At 38.8% G+C, this 22,029-nt stretch overlaps 3 protein-coding genes and 1 pseudogene across 4 annotated transcripts in view; 3 read left to right on the top strand and 1 right to left on the bottom strand.

The window, feature by feature from the left end:
• The first annotated feature begins 1,125 nt into the window (after positions 1-1,125).
• Positions 1,126-5,030, top strand: LOC103469658 (GTPase IMAP family member 7-like). The gene is made up of 3 exons (XM_008417876.2): positions 1,126-1,471; positions 1,655-1,726; positions 3,185-5,030. The coding sequence occupies exons 1-3, from the start codon at positions 1,462-1,464 to the stop codon at positions 4,114-4,116; spliced, it is 1,014 nt and encodes a 337-aa protein (XP_008416098.1). The 5' UTR covers positions 1,126-1,461; the 3' UTR covers positions 4,117-5,030.
• Positions 5,031-6,401: 1,371 nt separating this feature from the next.
• Positions 6,402-7,915, bottom strand: LOC103471571 (GTPase IMAP family member 4-like). Its single transcript, XM_008421022.2, has 2 exons — positions 7,589-7,915; positions 6,402-7,469 (listed from the first exon to the last, which is right to left on the bottom strand). The coding sequence occupies exons 1-2, from the start codon at positions 7,608-7,610 to the stop codon at positions 6,661-6,663; spliced, it is 831 nt and encodes a 276-aa protein (XP_008419244.1). The 5' UTR covers positions 7,611-7,915; the 3' UTR covers positions 6,402-6,660.
• A 158-nt stretch (positions 7,916-8,073) lies between these two features.
• Positions 8,074-11,755, top strand: LOC103470332 (claudin-9-like; annotated as a pseudogene).
• A 3,099-nt stretch (positions 11,756-14,854) lies between these two features.
• slc25a10b (solute carrier family 25 member 10b) overlaps positions 14,855-22,029 on the top strand; it is a 13,123-nt gene continuing 5,948 nt past the window's right edge. Inside the window, exons 1-8 of one of the 2 annotated variants that reach the window (XM_008422948.2) lie at positions 14,855-15,157; positions 15,374-15,586; positions 18,841-18,960; positions 20,952-21,066; positions 21,214-21,262; positions 21,386-21,427; positions 21,507-21,550; positions 21,637-21,707. In XM_008422948.2, the coding sequence (XP_008421170.1) occupies positions 15,497-15,586; positions 18,841-18,960; positions 20,952-21,066; positions 21,214-21,262; positions 21,386-21,427; positions 21,507-21,550; positions 21,637-21,707 (531 nt within the window). In that variant the 5' untranslated portion in view covers positions 14,855-15,157; positions 15,374-15,496. Of the gene's footprint in view, positions 15,587-18,840; positions 18,961-20,951; positions 21,067-21,213; positions 21,263-21,385; positions 21,428-21,506; positions 21,551-21,636; positions 21,708-22,029 lie in introns of both variants that reach the window. The other variant, XM_008422210.2, reaches the window with a different exon arrangement.

Raw genomic sequence — 22,029 nt, 5'->3', positions numbered from 1 at the left:
ATGTCCTTTTTGTACACGTGGCTTTCTATGCACGAAACATCGACAACAGTGGAGCTGTTTTTTTCCTGTTTTTTTTTTTTTTGTTTACATCAAAGATATTTGTTATAAGCGGTTTTGCACAGACCATGCATCACTTCGTTTTGTGCAGGGGAGCGTTTCAAACAACTGGACATTTAAATGTATTTTGTTACTTCAATAATCTCTACCAACAGGGGACCACAGAGAGTGATTTTACTTTGATGAGAGGTTGACATTATTTCTACATTTGAATTTTGGAGAGGCTAGGGTTTCCTCCCACGGACCAAAGACTGTGGGAGGAAGCCAGAGAGAAGACATGCAAATTCTATGAAGACCCAAGGCCATCTTCTTGCTACAACACAAAAGAGGAGCATTTGCATTCAGCTGCAGATTCACCTGGACGGTGGGGGTGAGTTCAGCTGTTTGGCTCACCTGCGTCCATCCAAGGTTGTCTAAGAGACAGAGTCTAAGAGAAACTGGCTTCCGGTCATTCGACACGAGTCTCTAACCCTTGTGGTATCTTTAGCCCTGCGTGTAAAAAATTTAATTTTGAATTTTGATGTACTTAATTTAAACATGGTTGCTAACTCCTAGCACAACAAATGCATTTGTGGTTAGAAGTCCAAACCCCACAAACAGAGATATTTTTAATAAAGAAAGAAATTACTATTTAAAACAAAAAAACTTAAGTAGTGCAACCAGGGCCTAAACCCAGCAATGCCAAAAGATGAGAAATCTGAAAGGAAAACCCAAATAACAACTATATATGTGCCTCAAAACTCATTGCTGACAGAGCTTCTTGCTTCCATCCAACACCCCTGAGATAACTTACTGAAAGGAAACACTTCAGCTCCATTGTACAAACACTCGCACCAGGAAGTAAGAAACGTCATGTGTTTATTGCAGAAATCCTCAAAATTTCCTGTCACAGTATGGGTCTAGTTGATAAAACACTGAAGACTGAATGGACTGAAAAGCTTGAGTTATGTTTTGCAAAAAAACCTGCTCAATATTACTCGATTCTGATTGGTGAAGATGCAAACAATGGAGGGATGTGATGCACCCTGGAGACTGACTYTCCCCCCATCACCTCTCAAACAGATTTTACAAAAAAACAGTGAGAAAACCTCATATTGTTAAAGAACTTGATTAAATTCATGTCTCTTTTTCACATTAGCAAAACATTCCAGTCAAACCTTCACACGATCACGTTCGGTGCATTCAGAAAGCAGCCGACAGCCTCTGCAAGCGTTCTCATATTCAGATGCAGCCCAAGGACAATGGAAGGAAATGGGAAGCTCCCAGCACATAGCCAAGACTTCCAGAAGTCTCCCCGAACGCCAATGTGAAGCTTTAGAGCAACATTTTAAGCAATAATTCAGACTTCAGATCTGCTGGAACAAACTTGGTCACCTGGGACGAGGAAAAGGTGGATCCAAAGCGATGGCTGAAGGTAAGAGAATAAACCTGATGATCCGCTCCAGTCACCTTTATGGAGCTTTTGACTGGGATCATAGGGTGACGTTAAACTGGGAGAAAGAACGCTCAGATGGATTTCAAAAAGAAATGTATTGCTTCATAACAAAGATTGCTTTAACAATTTACTTGTTTTTATCTCGATGGTCATTTGTCTTAGAAATACAACTGAGAGAGAAGAAGCCGAGAAGTTTGCCTCGGTCTGATGGGTGTGGTCTCTATAACTTTGACGGTATGCTCCCTCAAACTTCATTTTCTGAGAAATCTTGTTAAATCCTAGTAAATACACATATTGTAATTAAAGACCATTTTTAACTGTTTCTTGTGATTGCTAATGTACTTCTTTTTAGCTTAGTATTTTTATTAGTAGTTTTTTAGTTGCCATGTTCCAATTCCTTTTTCTGATGTTTGCTCTCCAATAATACACAAAAAATAGTGTTACTGCTGTAATTCGATAACCTTGACATGAAGCAGCTGAGTTTTGGTGTTTCTGTATAAATTGAAATGACTATTTATTCGAGTTTAGATAATGAATAAAAATGTATGAATGTCTTTTTTTTTTAATTTATCAGAAATGTTCTTGTATTTTTTGCTACTTAAGTCAATGAATATAAATCTAAAACAGTCATTTGGAGACATTTCTAATTGTAATATTGTAAAATCAAATAAAAAGAAAATTAAGCACAAGTTAAAGACATAAGTTGAAAATAGTAATTTAAAATAGGTGGTATGTAATTCAGGAAAAATTTAAAATATTTCTGCAGGCATTATTTGTTTATGTTTTATATATTTTGTGTTATGCCAGTGTTGTCTTCCACAATTGACAACAAGCAGCAGCAGTTATACCAATAATCACAATACTTGTTTTAATCTACAGCCTCAATTATGACAGTATAAAAAATAAGCAGTAGACTTGACATGAAAGCAGTAGGATGTGCCATTAAAAAACAAACGTATAAGAAGGATTTCACTTTTGAAAACTTAATCCAGTAGTAGAAACCACATGCACATACATTTGGTGCCTAAATTTACTAACAGAAACAAAAACTAAAACCATTTAATGAGATAGAAAATAGAGTAAAACTTGCAACTCAAGTCAAAGTCTACTTGATGTTTGTCCCTCTGTTATTTCCTGTTTCCTGCAACTGGTGATGTCGAAAGGTCAGGGAGCTTTGAGAATACAAAATAACAACCAAAAACAAAGACGTTTGAAGATGTGAAACAAAAACACTCAAAAGATAAAAAATTAACGTTAAAACAATGAAAACAGTCGGAGAAAATTAAAAACAATAAACTCTGACCTTCTCCAATAAATACATTGGTCCAAGTCTATTGACTTTCAAATGTTAGAAGCATCAMTTTAATATCTGTCCTTACTGGTTCTACTGGAGGTCAGTATGCCAAAAGGCCAATGCTCTACGTGAAAGGCTGGCAGTGGGTCTGTGTGTTATGTTTGCTTTCTTGTACTTTGTGTCCTTGCTTTGGCTGGCATGTGTCAACTTGCATCAATATATAATTGTGCAGTTCTGTAAGAAATCCATAGTTCAGTTACTTAGTTTCTGCTACTGGCAAAAAAAAGAAAGTGTACTCTACTGATGTTCTACCGAAACAGCACAAAACTTCCATCCTCACTTCAGCCATTTAACATGTTTTTTTAATATAAAGTATTAACTTTGATTTCAATTCGCAGCTTTGGATTTGTCTGGAGGGTTAAGGATCGTCCTGGTGGGCAAGACTGGATCAGGGAAGAGCGCCACAGGAAACACCATCCTCGGCAGAGCTACCTTCAAAGAAGATCCGAGCCCGGTGTCGGTGACCAAGCACTGTGAGACGCAGAGCGGAGAGGTGGACGGGATCCCAGTCCAAGTGATCGACACGCCGGGGCTGTTTGACACAGGAATCACAGAGGAGGAACTGAAGTCCAGGATAGAAGAGTGCGTCAAGATGTCGGTCCCTGGACCCCACGCGTTCCTTCTGGTGATCAGGCTTGGAGTCAGGTTCACYGAGGAGGAGAGGAACGCCGTGAAGTGGATCCAGGAGAACTTTGGCGACGACGCCTCCATGTACACCATCATGCTGTTTACGTGCAAGGATCAAGCCAAAGCAGACAATGCCCTGAAGGAGTGCAAGGAGCTCCGGAGACTTTCGATCACGTTTGGGCGCAGGTACCACGCCTTCAACAACAACGACGCGGACGACCGCGTGCAGGTCACAGAGCTCATCAACATGATCAAGGAAATGGTACAAGACAACGGAGGGAAGCACTACACGAACGAGATGTATGAGAAAGCCCAGAGGAAGCTCAGGGAGGAGGAGGAGCGCAGGAGGCAGGAAGAGGAGGAGAAGAAGGAAGAAGAGAGGAAGGTGTGGGACGAGGAGAGGGAGAAGCAGCAAAAGGAGCGAGAGAAGAAGAAACAGGTTYGGAGGAAGAACATCCGCGTGGCCTCGGCTGCCGCGGTGGTGTTGGTGTTAGCCGGCGTTGTCATAGCGGTGGGGGCGAACACCACCGTGGCGCTGGCTCTAGGGGCTCCGACGCTCGTCCTCGGGGTTTTATGTGGTTTAGCCGCCATTTGGGTTTGGAAAGGGATAAAATGTAAAGCTAAAAAAAACAGTCCGGTGTAATTAACACAAAATCCTGTTTGTCGGTAGTAATATTACAAATAAAGCAGAATATCTTACACAAAATTAGCTAATATTGGTATGTATGTCAAACCTGTTCTGGTTTTCAGGAAATGTTTCTCAAATGAACAAAGTAAAGCTTGACTGGAAAATGAATTTAAATTAGAAATATTTMGGTCAGGGGTGTCAAACTCAATTTTATTTGGGRCCATATCAAGGTCACAAATGTTCTCAAAGGGCCAGTTGTGGCARAATGTATTGAAAAAAGCTACCCACTAATAAACTTAAAATATMAATAAATAGCYGTGTCTCTGATGAGTACTTCTTAAAATTTAATGACACTGAACATCTTTTCACTTTGATGTAATTTRAAGATATACAAATAAAACTGTTTTGATTTGATTGATAAAATAATATTTTAGCACACAATTGTTATTTTAAAGGTTCTATTTAATTCCCCTCTATGGAGTAAAAAGGGTCACTTATATAGTTACGGCAGCCTTAAGTTTGACATGTGATTTAGATGATCAAAGCAGTATTTTTAAGCAAAACTGTTGTTGAATTTAACTATTAAATTCATGTTTACACACTTTTAAATGAACTTGTTCAACCTACAACCCTGAACTGACCCACAGCTGGATCATATTGGACCTGACCTGCAGGTCTTGGCAGCACAGGTGTACTGATGTTCCATACACAACACTGCTCTGTGAAAGAATTACTCTTGCATACCTTTTTTGACCAACAGATTTCCTGTGCAGGTGATTTGTTGCTCCTTATTTAAACTGTGACCTGCTGCMGTTTCCTGTGCTTTATTATTAGCAACTTGCAAGCTCTAAGGAAATGTGAAACAATGAAGGGAAAATCCTCTTGTATTTTTTTTTTGTGGAAGCCTCTGAAATAAATCATAAAGATTTTGTTTYCCTCTCTGTCTCAGCTTKTAGCAAAAAGTGCAGAAAGAGGAGAGAATTAGAAAAAGGTAAAACATGCACTAGATGTAAGTATTGAAAAAAAATTTACAAAATAATAAACATGAATTTTGTGTATTATATCACATGTATAGATCAGGCTGTGTGTTACTAGCCTCAGTTTTGTGTTTTGGTTTTCTGTGGCGTTTCACCTCTTGATTCCAATAACAAGAAGAAATTTAAAGAATTAACAGATTAAGCATTAGTTAATATCTGATTTTCACAAAAACTGATAACCAGAAGGTGAATCACAGAATGCGTCACCAATGATTATATATGGACATGTTAGTAATAATTTCAATTACTTTGTGTTGCCTCACAATAAGACGGTCCTGCATCTGAATCCTAGTCTTTCAGTACAGATTGTTTTTCTGAGTACTCCAGCTTCCTGTCACAGTTTAAGAATATGTCTCTGTGTTGCACTGTGATGGACTGATGACCTGTCCAGGATTTACCCACWTCTTGTCCACTGACTGCTGGAAATAGGACTCAGTGATCCTGCTGGGAGAAGAAGGTTTTAGGGAATGGATGATTGTACACATAAATTATGTAAAAATGTCATGTTTGCAACAATAATCCTGGGTTGCATTGATGATAAAACATTTGACAAATGTGGAAAAAAAAAGAAAAATCACAAACATTTTTACAGCAACGTACATGCAATTGTTTCCTCTTCCTCTTTATGATGGTAGTTCCTTAGTTTCCCGTAGAAACAGCCATTGTGCAAACTTAATGGGCATGTGACTCATGTCTAAAATACGTGTACACATACCTGCTATTTTGAAATCTGGTTTGTTGCTAATTGGCCATGGGTGGAGGYCCATCTCAGATYATCTTGTCTCAGGCCCAGGCAAGGTTGTCATCTGACCTGACTGGAAATATGACATTTTCTTGCCGGCAGATAATCAGCCATAGACAAAACATAAAGTGTGTTTTTGCCAGGAAAAACTGTTAACTCTGTGATGTGACAAGTTATACAACATTCCAGAGACAGCAAACCTATCTGAGGAGAATTYGTAGTTTGTGCAGTTCCMTGTCCTTTAAAGCAAAATGAACCCTTTGATACTGTGCAAATAAAAAGATGAAAGATAACTTTCCTGATGTTAATGAATGTTTGGAATTGGATCTGGACTATGCAGCATTGTCCTGTATATATGACGGTAAAATTTTTTTAGTCCTTTCATTAAAAAAAACTACATTTGAAAAGAACTTGATTTTCTCCCATTTATGAACATTTTGCATTAAGAACAAAATAGTCGTGCAGTTATTCTTCATGTTAAATTTGATTCTTCGACAAAAGAGGGGAAAAAAAACTCATCGTCATAAAACATTATTCATTTTTTATTTTTAAATAAAACAGAAAGATAATGTAATGCTTTCTCCACATACTTTATACATTATTACAGTGATAAGGTGGATAGGTTTATTGTCCATCACAATCGAAATGGAGAAATGTCTTCAATATCTGGCATAAATCATACAGACATTTAAAAATTAGAATGACATAAATAAACATAATGAAAGCAATATTGAAATTAAAATATTCCTAAATGTACATGTATGACAACACTCCAGTCACTTAGTTATTGCCTGTTCTAGGTCTGATGAACCATCCAACACCTTTCACAATCGCTGCACCTCCAAGAGCCAACACTTGTGGTACAGATAAAGCTACTGCTGCTTCCTCTGCCGCTAGAGCACCAGCAGCAGCAGGTGCAGCTGCGCCTGCTGCTGCACACAATAAATAATTTCCTGCAGTTCCCACATAGCTCCGGGCCTGCTGCCACCATAGTTTGTTCTGGACCTGTTTGTAAATCTCGCTGGTATAATGACCGCCGTTCAGTTGGACAGTCTTTTCTATGTTCTCAAGCAGATCAGCCACCTGAGTGCGGTTTCCTTTGCACGTATTGTCAAACACAACATATCCAGCTTTGCAGTCACTGGTCAGCTTCCTCAGATCAGGGCTTTTGTGCAAATAGTTCTCGATGGTGTCTTTGAGCTGATCCCCCCCAGTGAAAACAACGATTGTGTACTTTGAGACTTCCTCGCCGAAGTTGTCTGTGATCCACTTGATGGCATTTTTCTCCTCCACTGTGAAGCGCGCAGAGAGATTGATGACTAGCAGGAAGATATGTGGTCCAGGGAGAGACAGATTGACGCAGTTCTCTATTTGACGCTTCAGTTCTTTCTCAGTAATTGATGTGTCAAACACCCCAGGAGTGTCAATGATAGTCACTGTTCGGTCGTCCAGGTGGACGGTTTCTTTCTGGCATGTCTTCGTCACAGAGGAAGGAGACATCTCTGCAATAAAAGCGTCCCTTTTCAGGATGGTATTCCCTGTTGCACTTTTACCAGATCCGGTTTTTCCCAGGAGGACGATTCTCAGGTCTTTGGACAGGACAAAACAAAATGTGTCGAGAAATGTCGAAAGTTTGATTTAGAGTGAGGTAAGGATATTTTTTTACTGAGCATGAATAAGCCATGTGTTTAAAAGAAGAAATACCGACCTTTAGCTGAGGTTGAATCCATGTTCTGCAGAAGGCAAAACTAAAATAAGAAAAAGGAATCTGGATCAAATCTGACTGAAAGCAACAAAAATGGGTCTGCCCGTAGCTCTAACTAACTCCTGTCTGACCTTCTGCAGCATTTCCGGGAAAAAGAAACTGCTCTGTGCGTCACACGTGACCCGTTTCATGAAAAACGAAACTTACAGAACAGCTGATAACAATAAAGAGTTCAACCCCAGGTTTATAAGCCAAATAAAAAAAAGAAATTGCTAAATCTCTTCTTAATCTGTCATTTTCACTCTTAATCAGTGCTGAAATTCCACTTCAGCTCACACAGAGTACAAACATAAATACAGTTGTTAAATGTGACTAAATTAGACAAAATTGTATTTTACAATTACCATTAACACATACATACATAATATGTGTTTTTGTATTTGAAAATGTAAAAGTTGGAGTGAAAACTCAAAACAAACCTTATGAACTTTGGTTTGTCAATAATCCAGGAAACATAAAAAAATGTTTGATGAAGAAATAAATGCTTGACCATCCCTGCAGTGGATATATACTTTGTTAGACCTGCACTACCTTTGAATCCAGAGTCTAATGACGTTAAGCATGAAGTAGCCTTTTAAAAACCTTCTTGGAAAGATGCAACTTTCATATTATGATTTGTAGTTCAGCAACTTTAACATTTACTAGTTTCTGGCCATTAATCTTTACGCAATCTGAGCACCGAATCCGCATGTTCACATCATGAGAATACAAAGAAATGATGTGCCTCTGCTTTGTTTGTATCTTTGTTTTATCTACTAAGTCAGCCAGTGTGATTTATTAGGTACAAAACAATTTCCAATGTGAAAGTAAATCAGTATATTGTATTTATGAGGGAGGTTACAGATATCTAGGTGCTGTTGTACAGAGAAAAGGGAGTTATACTTTATAGTATTGATATCAAGGAGTAATTTGTTGTTCTCTGCTCATGCAGCCTGATCATGTTTGCTTTAGTTTCCGTCTGCTCTACAAACCTCCCTCCTTCAAAACATGCATTATGATCCTTTCCTGGGATATTTACATGATGCAGTCAAGATCATCAACAAAAACTAAATTTTTTTGTGATAGCATTTTTTTCAACAAGTGTTTTTTCTTTCCTTAAAACAGTGTGAGCTTCAAGAAATGAAGGGAAAAGGATCAGCAAATGATGGGGGAATCATTTGAGACCTCCTTCAAAGGGAATTAAAGAACGTGGAAAAGGTGGCAACGCCTCTATCGCCACCAAGTGGCAACAACAATGTGTACAGTTTTTACCTCAAATAAATGGAACTTGCATTTACTGCGGATTGCAACAGGATTCAGAGCTGTTGAGCTTTCTCACATTTTACATTTTGTTAGGTTACAACTGCAATTTAGGATTTATTTCATTGAGATTTTATGGGATAGACAAACAAAACATTATTGTGTCCATGAAAAGCCATCCTCCAGAGTTAAAATTAACCCTTCAGTGCTCTTCTCTGATTAATCCTCTTCACTCCAGGCCTGTCTAGATGTCTAGATTTACTCTTGCATCTTTTTAGATTTATTTTTATGACACACTCGTTCTACAGGTGATGCATTGAACAGTGGTCTGCAAAATGTTGACGCGTGGGCTATTGTTTCACACCATTACCACTGTTTTGAATCTACCTCTTACCTTTTTTCTTTTTCGGTTTTGTGATGGTTCACAAATGTTCTCTAAAAAACCTCAAATCAAGTAGATTTATAATGAGATTAAATTACATAAAAGTAAATTCATATAATGTGGTATCAGAGCAAAGGGGATTAAACAACACATCACATTTTTTTATATTTAGTTGAGAAACAAATTAAAACCAATTATCCTCTTTCTCCAACTCTACAACAATGCACAACTTTCTTGTGATCTACCAATTAAATCCCATTTTGTCACTTGAAAATTGTAATTTTCATGTGACAAAAAGTGTTTTGTCACTTGAATAGATGATAAAATCTTAAACAACAAGAACATTTGGATCTACTAACTGGGATCAATGATGTCCAGCAGCTTCCATCTCCCCTTCTTTTATGGCCCACTCCAAGTTTATGTGATGACAACATGGCCGCTGCCAGTTGTAGCTGCAACAAAGTGTCCCAGTGTCCTTCTGCTGTTATGGAATGGCTTTCATTTTTTGTCTAACCAACTATCTGTGTGGTGTTTTCTGTGTGAGTATATTTAGTATGCAGTATTACACTGCTGGCCTCCCACTCCACCCTGTGTGAGCTGCAGTGAGACAAGCTGCCCTGTCAAAACAGAGGCACTGCTTCGGACATCTGTTGTTCTCTGGAGGGACTGTGGATGTAGCAGTGCACAGAGGATCATCGAGCCGCCTGCGGACCTCTGATTGAAGTAAGTTCGACCAACATAAGTCACTTATACGGAATCCTCAAGTACTTTTTCCCAGTGGTGTTGTCGTCTTTTTCTCAAGATAACGAGTTCATCTTGAGAAAACAAAGGTGGTTTTCTTGAAATCATGAGATGCAACGGCATGCATTTGAAGAATGGAGTTGGGTTTAACACACACACGCACAGACACACCAATCATCACACATCTATCATCTCATGATCTCGAGAAAACCATTGGGAAATAAACTTGTTTTCTCAAGAAACCCATCTGGGGTTTAAAATATATGCCGAAAACCAACGTTTCTCAGTTCCGCTCCTCAGGGACCACTGCACTGCATGTTTTTGATATTTCCCTTCTACAGGCTTCTGTAGCACTTGATGGCATGCAAAGGAGGTCATGCAATCATTTGAATTGAGTGTTCTGGACACCTGATTTTTCTAAAACATGCAAAACAGTGGTCGCTGAGGACTGGGAACGAGAAACACTGCCATAAACTATGCTTTCTAAAAGACTATTTCTTCTCCATAGTTGTATGGATGCTGAAGATCTGACTGACTGACCAAGAATTAAGTGGATAAAGGCTCCTCGCTGTCAATAGTTACTAGTGAGAGCTACAGGGTTGGAGTCAGGAGGTTCTTCACTTATTGACGGAGACGGTTTCCGGAGCAACCATGGCATCAACCGGTCTCCAGGTGCTGGGTTTGGTGTTGGCTCTACTGGGTTGGGCGTGTGGGGCTTTGGTGTGTGCAGCTCCGCTGTGGCGCATATCGGCCTTCGTGGGGGGAGAGCTAGTGATTGCCCAGGTGTTGTGGGAGGGCCTTTGGATGAACTGCATGTCTCAGACCACCGGCCACATCCAGTGCAAGGCCTACGACTCCACCTTGGCCCTCCCTACGTCTGCCCAGGCAGCTCGAGGGTTGACGGTTCTTTCCCTGCTTCTCAGCGTTCTGGCGGTCATGCTCGGTGTTGCCGGGGCCAAGTGTACCCACTGCATGGGCGACGGCAACCAGACCTCCAAAGCCCGCCTGGCCAGGGTAGCAGGGGTGCTCCTCATCGTGGCCGGCATCGCCTACTTGACGCCCATCTGTTGGACTGCCTATGCCACGATTAGAGACTTTTATGATCCAAATGTTGCGGCGCCTTTGAAGAGAGAACTGGGGCCCGCATTGTACCTGGGCTGGGTGGCCAGCGTGCTCCTCCTGCTGGGGGGAGCTTTGCTTCACGTCGGCTCCGCCGCGCCTGGAGGAAGAGCGCTGCCCGTATCTGGAGCCGCAGCAAAGCCCAGCCCATCCACGGGGGCAGCAGGAGAAGTGAAGCAGCAGGAAAAGTCATTTGTATGAGATCACTTTGTTGGACATCTAAACACCTTACAATTACATGTTTGCAAAAATGACATCTATATAAGTATTATTTGCTTCTATGCGATGATTAGTTGGATTTCTTCCAAAGAGGGGCTGATTTCATTCTTTACTAAAGCTTTAGAGTTATGTCTTACTTACATGTTTGCCTAGGATGAAGATGTGTGCTAATTAGATTATAATTTACAATTCAGTTCAAAATTATTCACACTCCTGGCACATTAAGGATTTGAAGTAATATTAATATTTTGTTGTGACCCAACCAGAGACCCATCCTAAAAATTAGGGTGATGGCCATGAGGCCTTCCAACATCACAAACTTGGAAACATGCACTATTTTTTTTCAACACACCTTTTTTTTAGTATTTAAATATAAATAAAATCTTTTGTTTTCTTATTTATATTTCGTTTACATTTTTACATATTCAGAGATGCCTCATTTCCTATGTATAAAAAAAAAACTACTTGAATGGAAAATATTTTAAATTTAAATTTGGATAAAGTATAAACATTTTTTGGCATGTCTTCATATTTCATTGTAAAAATATCAATGCACATAAAGAAGGTTTTCTAACTTTAAGGGCTTTGTGTTGGAGTAGGAGTTGAAATGAATCGTGGGAGGATTTTAAATGTTTTAATGGTCACTAATGCGCGTGGCTCACATTTCTCAGATTCCCCTCTGCCTCCGCCTGTGTGTGTGTACATGTACATGTGTGTGTGTGCGCATGTGTGTGTGTGTGTGTGTGTGTGGGTGGTATGTGTACTAAAGGCCAGTGTGCATTGTACATTAGTTTACACTGGTGTTTTTTGCTGAAAGTATCTGAGTATTTATTCTGTTTACTTTATTCTTTGTCACCTTAAATCTGTAATGTGTCTTTATTCTTAATAAAAAATATTCTTTCTTCAACGGTTGCTGCTTCATATGTTCATGAAAAGCATTCTTAAGTTGAAATAATCATTGATATATTTTTTTCAGTTTGAGCAGGTTTATTCTCATAATAAAGCAAATTAAAAAATGTTTTTGTATTTTTTGACTTTCATATATTAAAGTAATTAGTGTTTTGGTTTTTCTTGATTTCATAACTAAGAAATTGGAGAGCGACTACCTGATTTTGAGATGTACAGAATAAGACATGGTGCCTCAAATACCTTAATACCTTAAGTTTAAAACCCAGTGCACAGTAAGGTAAGGTCATTTTATCTATGTCGCACATTTTCAGCAACAAGGCCATTCAAAGTGCTTGTATTATGCAGTAATAGTGCGCTGTAATGTATATAAAATCTTGAAGTGTTTTTTTTTTTTTTGGTAAAATATTTGACATTGAGCATTTGCAGACCAACGTAAATTTAAAACAACAGAGGGTATAGAAGTTACTCTACCCTGGGAAGCAGATTATTCATATTTTATCAAAAACCTCACATTTTGAGTGAAATGTCTGGAACCTCGGGTGCAAACACGAATGTTTGCTGCTTCTTTTCATGATCATGTATGTAAATCAAAAGCTGAAAAGCATCACTTTTAGCCGAAAATGTCCAAATACATATAATCATAATGACCCAAAGTAAAAACAGAAGTAAAGTGCTACAGGTGTCATTGCACCTGTAGCAATGACACCTGTATTGCATTGTTAATGCATTGTTATAAATTGCATTATAACAATGCAATTTATATAATTTGTGTTRCATCTTTGTCGGTCGCTTCGAAATAATTCCCTTTACATGTGCAAAATGACTTAAGTATCTATGTGAAATACATTTAATTATTATTAAAGCATGTTAACAGAATTGGCTCTAAAAGATCACAATTTCAGACCGGAACTTTCGATTTTGAATCGTGAACAGTTGTGATAACAAACAGATTCCACTAGGGGGCAGCAGACACTGACGATCTGTCATTGAGTCAAACTTAGTTATATTGAGGCCCTTATTCTTTATGAAACAGTTACAAATTATGTTTTATCTAAACTTTACACAAGACTGGATAATGTATTGTGAAATTTATCTTTTTTTTAATTATTGTTGTTCATCCATTTGCTCTAATATGTGGTCATTTTGGTGTTTGTGAGTCATTTGATTCTTTCTGGAATGACAATCAGTTTTCTTCTTCTGTTGTGTATTGAATGCTTGTCCATTTTTCAAGCCTACTTCTGTTGCTCAACTCAGATCACAGCAGAGAATAACGAAGGCTTATCTGCATGTGATCTACTTTTAGATGAGCAAGAGCCACACGTGTCAGCACATGCCAGCATTTACGTGCAAAGTGTAGAACACAAAGTCATGGCACAAAGAAAGCACACAGTCAATTTAATGACTAAATGATCTGTTTAATTTTCTTTTTACCAGGGCTGATCATTATTTATACCTAATCTGAACTAAACATACTTCACTATGTAGTTGATGAAATGAAAATGTTCATTAAAAAACAACATACATCATATCCTTAGTTTTAAAAATGAATGTTCTTTTCACACTTTATGCTGGATGACAACAGTGAAAGGATGTAATTTTTAGACATTTCTACAAAAACCAAGTTTCTATTTTTTTCCGCCTTTACCATAAAATAGCATAGTGATACATAAACAATATACAAATACATTTGATTTGTTTTCAGAAAACTAATAGTCTCTCTTTTTCTGAAAAGAAGAACAACTTCAAGTTAATTTTCACCCTTATCTCTCCTGTTGTGACTCAACATGATAATGACCCCACACATCACCCTCAGCCTATTTAAATAAACATAGAAAAGTATTCACACTGCTTCTGACTGAGTCTCATTCAGATTTTCAGGAAACATAAAGTACTTTTTTTCATAGATTAAGACTGACATGTTCAATCCAGTTGAGTCCCAACTCAAAAATGATTTTTTTTTTGTCTGCAAACGTTTCATACTAGAAGCTGATCAACAACTTATCAATCACTTTGATGACTCTTCGTCAAGCCTCTCAAAAAGAACCACTATTTAGGTGCCAGTGTTTTATAATTTGTAGAACATTTTWAAAAGTTTACTAAAGTCACTTTATTATTTTTAGTTGCGCTTACTGGAGATTATTACTACTTTCATACGCCCTTTTCATAAGGCATTCCACCATCTATGACTTCTAAGCACTGCTGCATACATTTTTTTCACGCAACATATTAAGTCACTTAAGAAAATAAAGACAACAACTTAGCAAACTGGACTGACAACTGATGCACAGTAATTGTTCTGTTGATCACAAAGACAAAAGACAGAAAAGGTGGGTCAAAAGGAATCAATTAAACACTTATTTCCAAGGAAAACATCAAGGACATTCTGGAAGAATAACAAACAAAACAGTTAGTCTCAAATCGTTTGACTAGAACTTTCCATAAAACAAAGTAACCCCTCTACCAACTATCTATCTTTCTGTCTTTTATTGTAATTTTTATCTTAAGTCTGTTTACTATAATACTATTTCATCAAGTTAAATTTAAGAAAATGAAACCATCAAAATCATTTAGTATTTATTTTTATGGACGCTGTTTTCAACATGTAAAAGACGGGCAGCATTAAACTAGTTGCACAGTAAAACCACAAAGAAAGCTGAGCACCAAACACCAGCAGCTCCATTTTTCAGGGTTACTTTCTGCTCTCCTGGGAACAGTTGACTTCTTAAAGGGACAGTGTTCCCATTTATCACCCGCATCGCATCGGAGAGGATGAGTGTCACTTTAAAAGCACATGACAGCTAAAAGTGGGGAAACAGGAGTATGCGAGCCTATTGTGTGCAGAAAATTTCTGCATTGTCATACTACGTTGCTGCCCTTCACCGTTCAGCCTCCCCACCGAGCAGGTAGGCAGCTCCTCCGTCCGCAGTGACAATTGGCTGGGCTCTTCTCTCTCTCTCTCCTTCGGTGTCACAGCTGCTTCCTGCTGCGCCGCAACATCGTAGCTTCAACCGAGCTCTCGCGTGCACGCTGGTCTCGCGACGTGAAAGTCCCCTCTCTCCTTTATCGGAATGTTTGAAGATTAACGAGGTTGTCCTGTGGGTTACGCTCGCTTGTTGTAGCGACTGGAAGCTCCAGGTCTGAGCAGAGCCACCACGCACTGCAGGCGGACGGAGGACCGTGGCGAGCCGGGTGGAGGGAACCCAGCGCTGTGGAAGGAGGACGGGAGAGGAGCCGGCGTTATCATGACTGAGAAACGGATGTCGCGGTGGTATTTCGGGGGGCTGGCCTCCTGCGGAGCCGCATGCTGCACCCATCCTCTGGACCTCGTCAAGGTGAGGGGCGCAGTGGCTCTGCCCACAGAGCTGGGAGTGAAGGAGAGTGCAGGCCTTAACACCTGCACTCTCCAAGAACAGCTGGTTCCAGCTGTTCTTGCACAAGTCGGCGTATTTCACCAAACCTCACGTCTTGAAGGTTTCACACAGTGCCCTGCTAGACTGCAGAGATCACTGTAAACTAACGGAGATCTTAAGTTGGCAGAGTTTGTATGTAATAAGTAGGATGTTCAAAGTTGAATCTAGGTCATAGGTCAACGCAAAGTTTCCCAGACACAGTAGTCCTGTTAATCTATACCAAATGCCTTAATCTTTTTCTTCTCTAGTGACTTTTGCACATGACTCAAATAAAGTTTGTGGCACTCAGGAAAGCATGTGTTGTGCAATTATACAGGGAGGAAAGATAATCACCAGACTGGAGTTGAACAGCTCTGAAATGCCTTCTCTTTGCCTTCACTTTTTACTTGCATGTGGCGAAGCTGGAAAGCGGGTTTTTACACACAAAGCACATGTTTCAGAAATGTAAATGTTCATTATTTTAAGAAGAAAACAGAGCATGAACCGCTTACTGACATTAAGGTTAAAAAAAGTGACTGGTTTCAAACAACTACAGCTGAAAGTGACAAAGTGACCCGTCTTCTCTAGTTTTATGGGCTGATTTATGTTTCCTACTGTAGGATAGTTTAATGTTATGGCATCATCCTATATATATCAAAATGTATGGCATTATATGTCTGCTTTGATTTAAAACAGAAAATTAGCAAATATTTAGTCATATCAAATGCCTAAAATTATGTAGTCCATACCATGTGTTTATTAAAATATTTATACAGAGACTGAAGAAAAATATTTAAGTAAACAGCCTCCAAATTTAGGATTTTGTGATTAAGCAAACTGTCCTGTTGCACGCTTTAATATAGATTTTTGTTGACTGGGTTTTGACTAAAACGGGTATAACGGGTACATTTGGATCAGTTTCTGAACTGCATGAATTGTCTGTCTGGTAAACTTGTCTCTGAACCGGATCCTCTGATTAAAAGGACGATAAAACCGTTAGGAACAGTGTAACAGAAAATGTTAGGTTTATTTTCCTCTTTTTAGGCACTAGAGGCCTTTATTTAGCAGTAACTGGAAAGGCAATGGGGAGGAGAGAGCTCTATCACACACTGCACTCAGCACGTGAATGTGTGTGTGACTGAATGGAGTGTGAAGTGCTTTCGGTTCATATGAACTTGATAAAGTTATGTTTCAAGTACAGGTCATTTACAGGCAATTTACCAACTGAGCCTCCCATCTCTCAACATTTTAGTTGTTTTAAATCCAAAACTTATCAGAACCTTGGTAAAACTTCATTCTGGTAGCTAGATGATGCCTAGTTTGGACTATTACACATTACTGCCCCTCCCCTACCTGCTGCTGTGTGCACTGCAGGTCAGCTGGCTGAGATGATGAAAATTATAAATAGCTGTTTTTGACATCGGATTACCAGTAAATTGTCTATTTATGAAAAGTCAGTACTAAACAGCTCTTCTGTCATTATGTCTTTCTGCAAAGTGTTTTTCATGTCTGAGATTAGTGTGAGACAGCTTTAATTCATCTTCATCAAATGCTGTTTTCTCAAGAGTTTAAATAAAAATCTATGTAATAATCAAAATGTTCACAATCCAGTTTTAGGGAAAGTATAGTGTTAAGACTTTCAAAAGGCATTTTTATTTCGTCTCTGGCTTTCAGCCGGCTTTAATGGCTTGATTTCCAAGAGTGGATAACATTTTGTTGCGACAATTATTCCGACATCTAGCTGGTTTAAAGACATTATGCAGTGAAAACAGAATGAGGTCCCATAATAGAGAAAAACGCATTTTGCACTTCGCTGTAGTGAGCTCTGTTTCCACGTCGCCGAGAAGTCCAGTTACGGCAGTGCAAAGACCACAGACAGAGTCATGTTTGTTTTCATGCTAACGTAGAACCGGATTTGGCAAACACAAGTTTGACCTCATCTGTTCTAGTTTTTAAAGTTACAAAGTGGTTTGCCAACAGCACAAACACTGAGAAAAAAGTAAGGATGGGACCAGTTCTGATGCTGCGTTGCTTTAAATTGTAATTCTCTTTTTTTAATGAAATGGTTATAAAATAATCAAGTTGATTGATTTATTTAAAACACTATCTAATTAATTTCCCTCCAAAAGTAATTTTCCCTCTACTCACAGCTTGATTTGAGCCCTGATCGAATCGTACCGAATTCATCTTTATACCTGTGACAACAACAGATTTTTCTCTAGTGGGGAAATGGAGAAATAACTTGATGATTTTCAGAGCTACTTTTTTCAGTGGTTTCTTTTAAATCTGCTTCTCTTCGTACTTGAATTGAAATTAAGTGAAGTCGGTGATGAAGATATTGCTTCGTCATTTGCACTTGAGGGACGAAATACAACAACTTACTGTCTCCTCTACTGCAACTCCACAGGGCTATGGATTGCTAATGTGGGTAATAAATTATGTCGGAAGTCATATTTGATTTCTGCATTTTATCATGGAACTTTGTTCCAAAATCTGAAAACATTAGATTTGCAAAATGTCTGTTTCCAATGTGGTTCTGTGGCCAATGTGTTTCCTCATTATTTTGTATCTTGAGACACTGTTGCAACATTTTGTTCAGTAGATGTTGTAACTAAATCAGCATCCATTTCAGATTGTGAAGGTAGAGTTGGTGAGGAACTTTGAACTATACAAGTTAGAAACTCGACTTCGGACTTAAAATTTTTGACTTGAAAATGTTCAGATACAAAAGAAGCTGCAGTGATTTAAATGTTGAACCGAAACACACAAACCAGTTTGCTCAGATCAGCAATGTGGGGGGAAAAAAAGCCCACATTGTTTCTAAAAGGTCATTGACCTTTACTCTCAGGTCCTCATCAAAACAAAGAACAAAGGTCATGTTTTGAAACCACTGAGGCCCTCTTCCAACAAGCACAGATTGCTACAATGCCTGGAGGACTGGTGCATGGCAGGATTTCCTTTTTTTTTTTGGTTTCTTTAAGGCCTAATGAAGGACAACGTGGAAAATAACATTTATCATTAAAAGAAAACAAATGAATTCAGAAAACCTTGTTTGATTTTTGAATCAAATTAGGCTTTCAGATCAATCTGTGCATTCCTCCTTTGTGTTCTGCATCTAAGCTCCAAATCAATGTGTGAGGTTTTAATTTTTTTCAACATATGGCTCTCTCTCTTTTTTTTTTTTTTTTCTTCCTCAGGTCCACCTGCAGACACAGCAGGAAGTGAAGAAGAAGATGGTTGGGATGGCTGTGCACGTGGTGAGGAATGACGGAGTGCTGGCTCTCTACAGTGGCCTCTCTGCCTCTCTGTGTCGACAGGTAGATTTTGTTTTTTAAGATAAATTTTGTCAGAATCTGAAAAATTATGTGGATGATCATCAACTTCAGTGTTGACGAGTTTGTTACTTAATCTACATATGTATTTGTTGAATCGGTCTGAGTGTGGAAAAAGGCGCTTAGCAAAWTAATAGAAAAGTAGCAAGGCAAAAAAGCTGCAGGTTTTTATTTTTTCAAAACAAATCGTGTAAGTTGAGTAAAGCTGCTGCATACAGATATATACAAAATGGTGATTAATTAATGCCAGCATATCATATTAAGCTTATTTACAAGAATACTAATGTTGATGCCTATTGCTTGTTAGTTTATGTCAGGAATAAACCCGATCCTGTTTAATTCTTTTTTTTCAGAAGTTGCACTCACTGTTGCTTTCCACTGATTTAAAATAAATCTTTATTGTCACAATAGAAAGAGCAAAAGGTCAGGGAGGAGACATTAGACCAGAGGCCAGCAGCATGATGATGATGATGATGATGATGATGATGCAGGGTCTTCTCAGGTAAGGAGGGATTATAACTTGATGAGAAATAGAGAAGGGAAGGGAAAGTCCTGTACAGCAATTTCAACTTTTTTTTCCCTCCATAAGACCATCTTATGGCAAAGATAAAGCTTCAAAATTTTACAACTTTGACTGTAACTTTATGGAAAAGCTGCCTCAAAGTCAGTCATTTTAGGCAGCAACAGTCAGTGCTATGAAGGGATCATTTCTTTGTACGGTTCTGAACGCACGCAAGCACAAATCTTCAACGGTCACCAATAAAGTCGGCAATAAAACAAACTGCTTTTCACAGCAAGTTTTTACTGGGACTTTGTTTTAGCGAGCTCAACCACACTGAAACTGAAACCAGTGTCTGAGAAATTACTGATATACTTGGGTTTTTATTTACAACCATCACTCAAATGCACTGGGAATAAGTCGAACAAAGGGGGTCATTCCCTCTTGTTCGGAGCAGCAATGGTTTGGACAAAAATTTCTCGTTGAATATAGACTGGCTTGAGATGGGGGAGAAAATGCCTTGAAATAGATGGGCTACAGCAGCAGAAAACCACACTGGGTGCCACTCCCGTCAGTTAAGAGCAGGGAAATTACCCTGCAGTTCACACAGACTCACCTAAATTGGGCATGGACAGATTGGAAAAAGTTTGTCTGATTCAGTGAGCCTTGATTTGAGCTGGGATATTCAGTCAGAAAAAAACCTGAAAACATAGATATATCCTGTCTTTTTTTTTTTTATTTTTAGGGTGCCTCTGGTTATATTGTGCTGTTGTTTCTACGCTCCTCTTAAGAGATTCTACTCTTGTAGTCCGCTTATTTTGTACAAGTCAGATTAAAATTTGTAGCCCTTTTCTGTCAGAAGTTAAATCTAACATTTCTGCACCACTGTGCCTCAGAATAACAGTGGAATAATTGCTACATGTTGGACCAATTCAGGAGAATTGTTTCTGTTTTAAAATGCTTTTCTTATTTGTCAGAAACCACGCAGACCAACCAGGTACTATGGTTTATCCAGTGGGGTTTACAGCACCCCCTAGCGGCCTCCTGAGGCCACCACTGAATCTAACACAACTGGCGAAGTTGTGTTAGATTACACAACTTTATTAGGATTGTCTGTATTGCTGATCCATTATAATCTCATTTAGTAGATATGTGTTTATCGTTGTTCTATTTGAGACGTTAAAAGTAGGATTTGTAATTTTTTTATCTTTAAAATCTGAATTTAAGAAAAAAATCAGAATTTAATGTACTAAAATGTGGTTATCATGGTTATGTGTTAACCCAAGAACATGAATAAAACGGTGTAAGCAACCGTGATGCTTCACTAAGATGCAAACCTGCTTTGTATTGTTAAGATAATCTGTCTTCCTTCCACAGATCTCTTGAGGTTGCAGCTTACTTGGGCCCAGACTTGTTCCTCCTAAAAAAAGTGACTGAGCTGAAAATTAAATGAACTAAACATGTTTCTGCTTTTCAGATTACCTACTCCCTCACCAGATTTGCCATCTATGAGACAGTCAGAGACATGATGGGCAACACTGGCAAAGGACCAATGCCTTTTTACCAGAAGGTCCTGCTGGGAGCATTTGGAGGTACACACACACACGCGCGCACACACACGCACACACACGCACACACACGCACACACACACATTCGTTCCTTCGTCTTTCACGCTGACCCAAATGTGCAGTTACCACCTGCGAAGGACTGTTTACCAACACGTTTTATCTGCCAACAGGATTCACTGGTGGGTTTGTTGGGACTCCATCAGACTTGGTGAATGTCAGGTAAAGCTACTTGACAACATTTCCTTTAAACAAGAACATTTGTGTGTATTTTGCTAATTAATTATGGCATTAGCTAGAAAGATAAATGAGATCTGAAATCATTTATTTTTCTTCCTCTCCTAGAATGCAAAATGATGTGAAGCTGCCACCAGAGCAGAGAAGAAAGTGAGTGTTGGGGTTGAACGATGCTCTGTATAGATTGGTGTTCACGTAATTTATCATTGTACTTGTGCTTTGCTTGCAGCTATAAACATGCCGTTGATGGACTCTACAGAGTTTTTAGAGAAGGTAAATGAGCATGAAAGCAAGTTTTCGCTTTGTGTTTGCATCATCTGGCATCACAATCAAGGTCTGGTCTTTATTTTTTCATGCAGAGGGTGTGAGAAGGCTGTTCTCAGGAGTCTCCATGGCGTCTGGCAGGGGGGCGCTGGTCACTGTGGGGCAGGCAAGTCGCATTAAAAATCACGTTGCGTGATTCTAAGTTTTGTGAAACGATGCTTTCCTGCAGCTAAGCATTGATGCAGCAGAGACGGAAAGTTTTAGACTTTCTTTAAATCTCAAAAGCCTCTTGTTTTTTGTTTACATTGTGTTTTTTTGCAAAAAAGAAAATCCTGATCTAACAATCAGAGGGCACAAAAAAATTTCAATATTATGAAACAATGGCTGCACTGGAGATTTCATCCTGTCATATAATAAGCTGGCAATACATGGACATTTATATTTAAATTAGTCTCAATGTTTAAGATTAACATTTCCCAAATTGTTTT

This window comes from Poecilia reticulata, linkage group LG1 (genome assembly GCF_000633615.1).
Source record: "Poecilia reticulata strain Guanapo linkage group LG1, Guppy_female_1.0+MT, whole genome shotgun sequence".
In the NCBI taxonomy this organism is placed as follows: Eukaryota; Metazoa; Chordata; class Actinopteri; order Cyprinodontiformes; family Poeciliidae; genus Poecilia; species Poecilia reticulata.
This window is presented reverse-complemented; position numbering and strand designations above follow the sequence as displayed.

Bases quoted from the DNA above. Each gene is read 5' to 3' on its own strand.
- LOC103471571 (XM_008421022.2), bottom strand. From the start codon at position 7,610: ATGGATTCAACCTCAGCTAAAG. The intron at 7,470-7,588 runs GTCGGTATTTCT...TCCTGTCCAAAG, and splicing joins GGATTCAACCTCAGCTAAAG to ACCTGAGAATCGTCCTCCTG.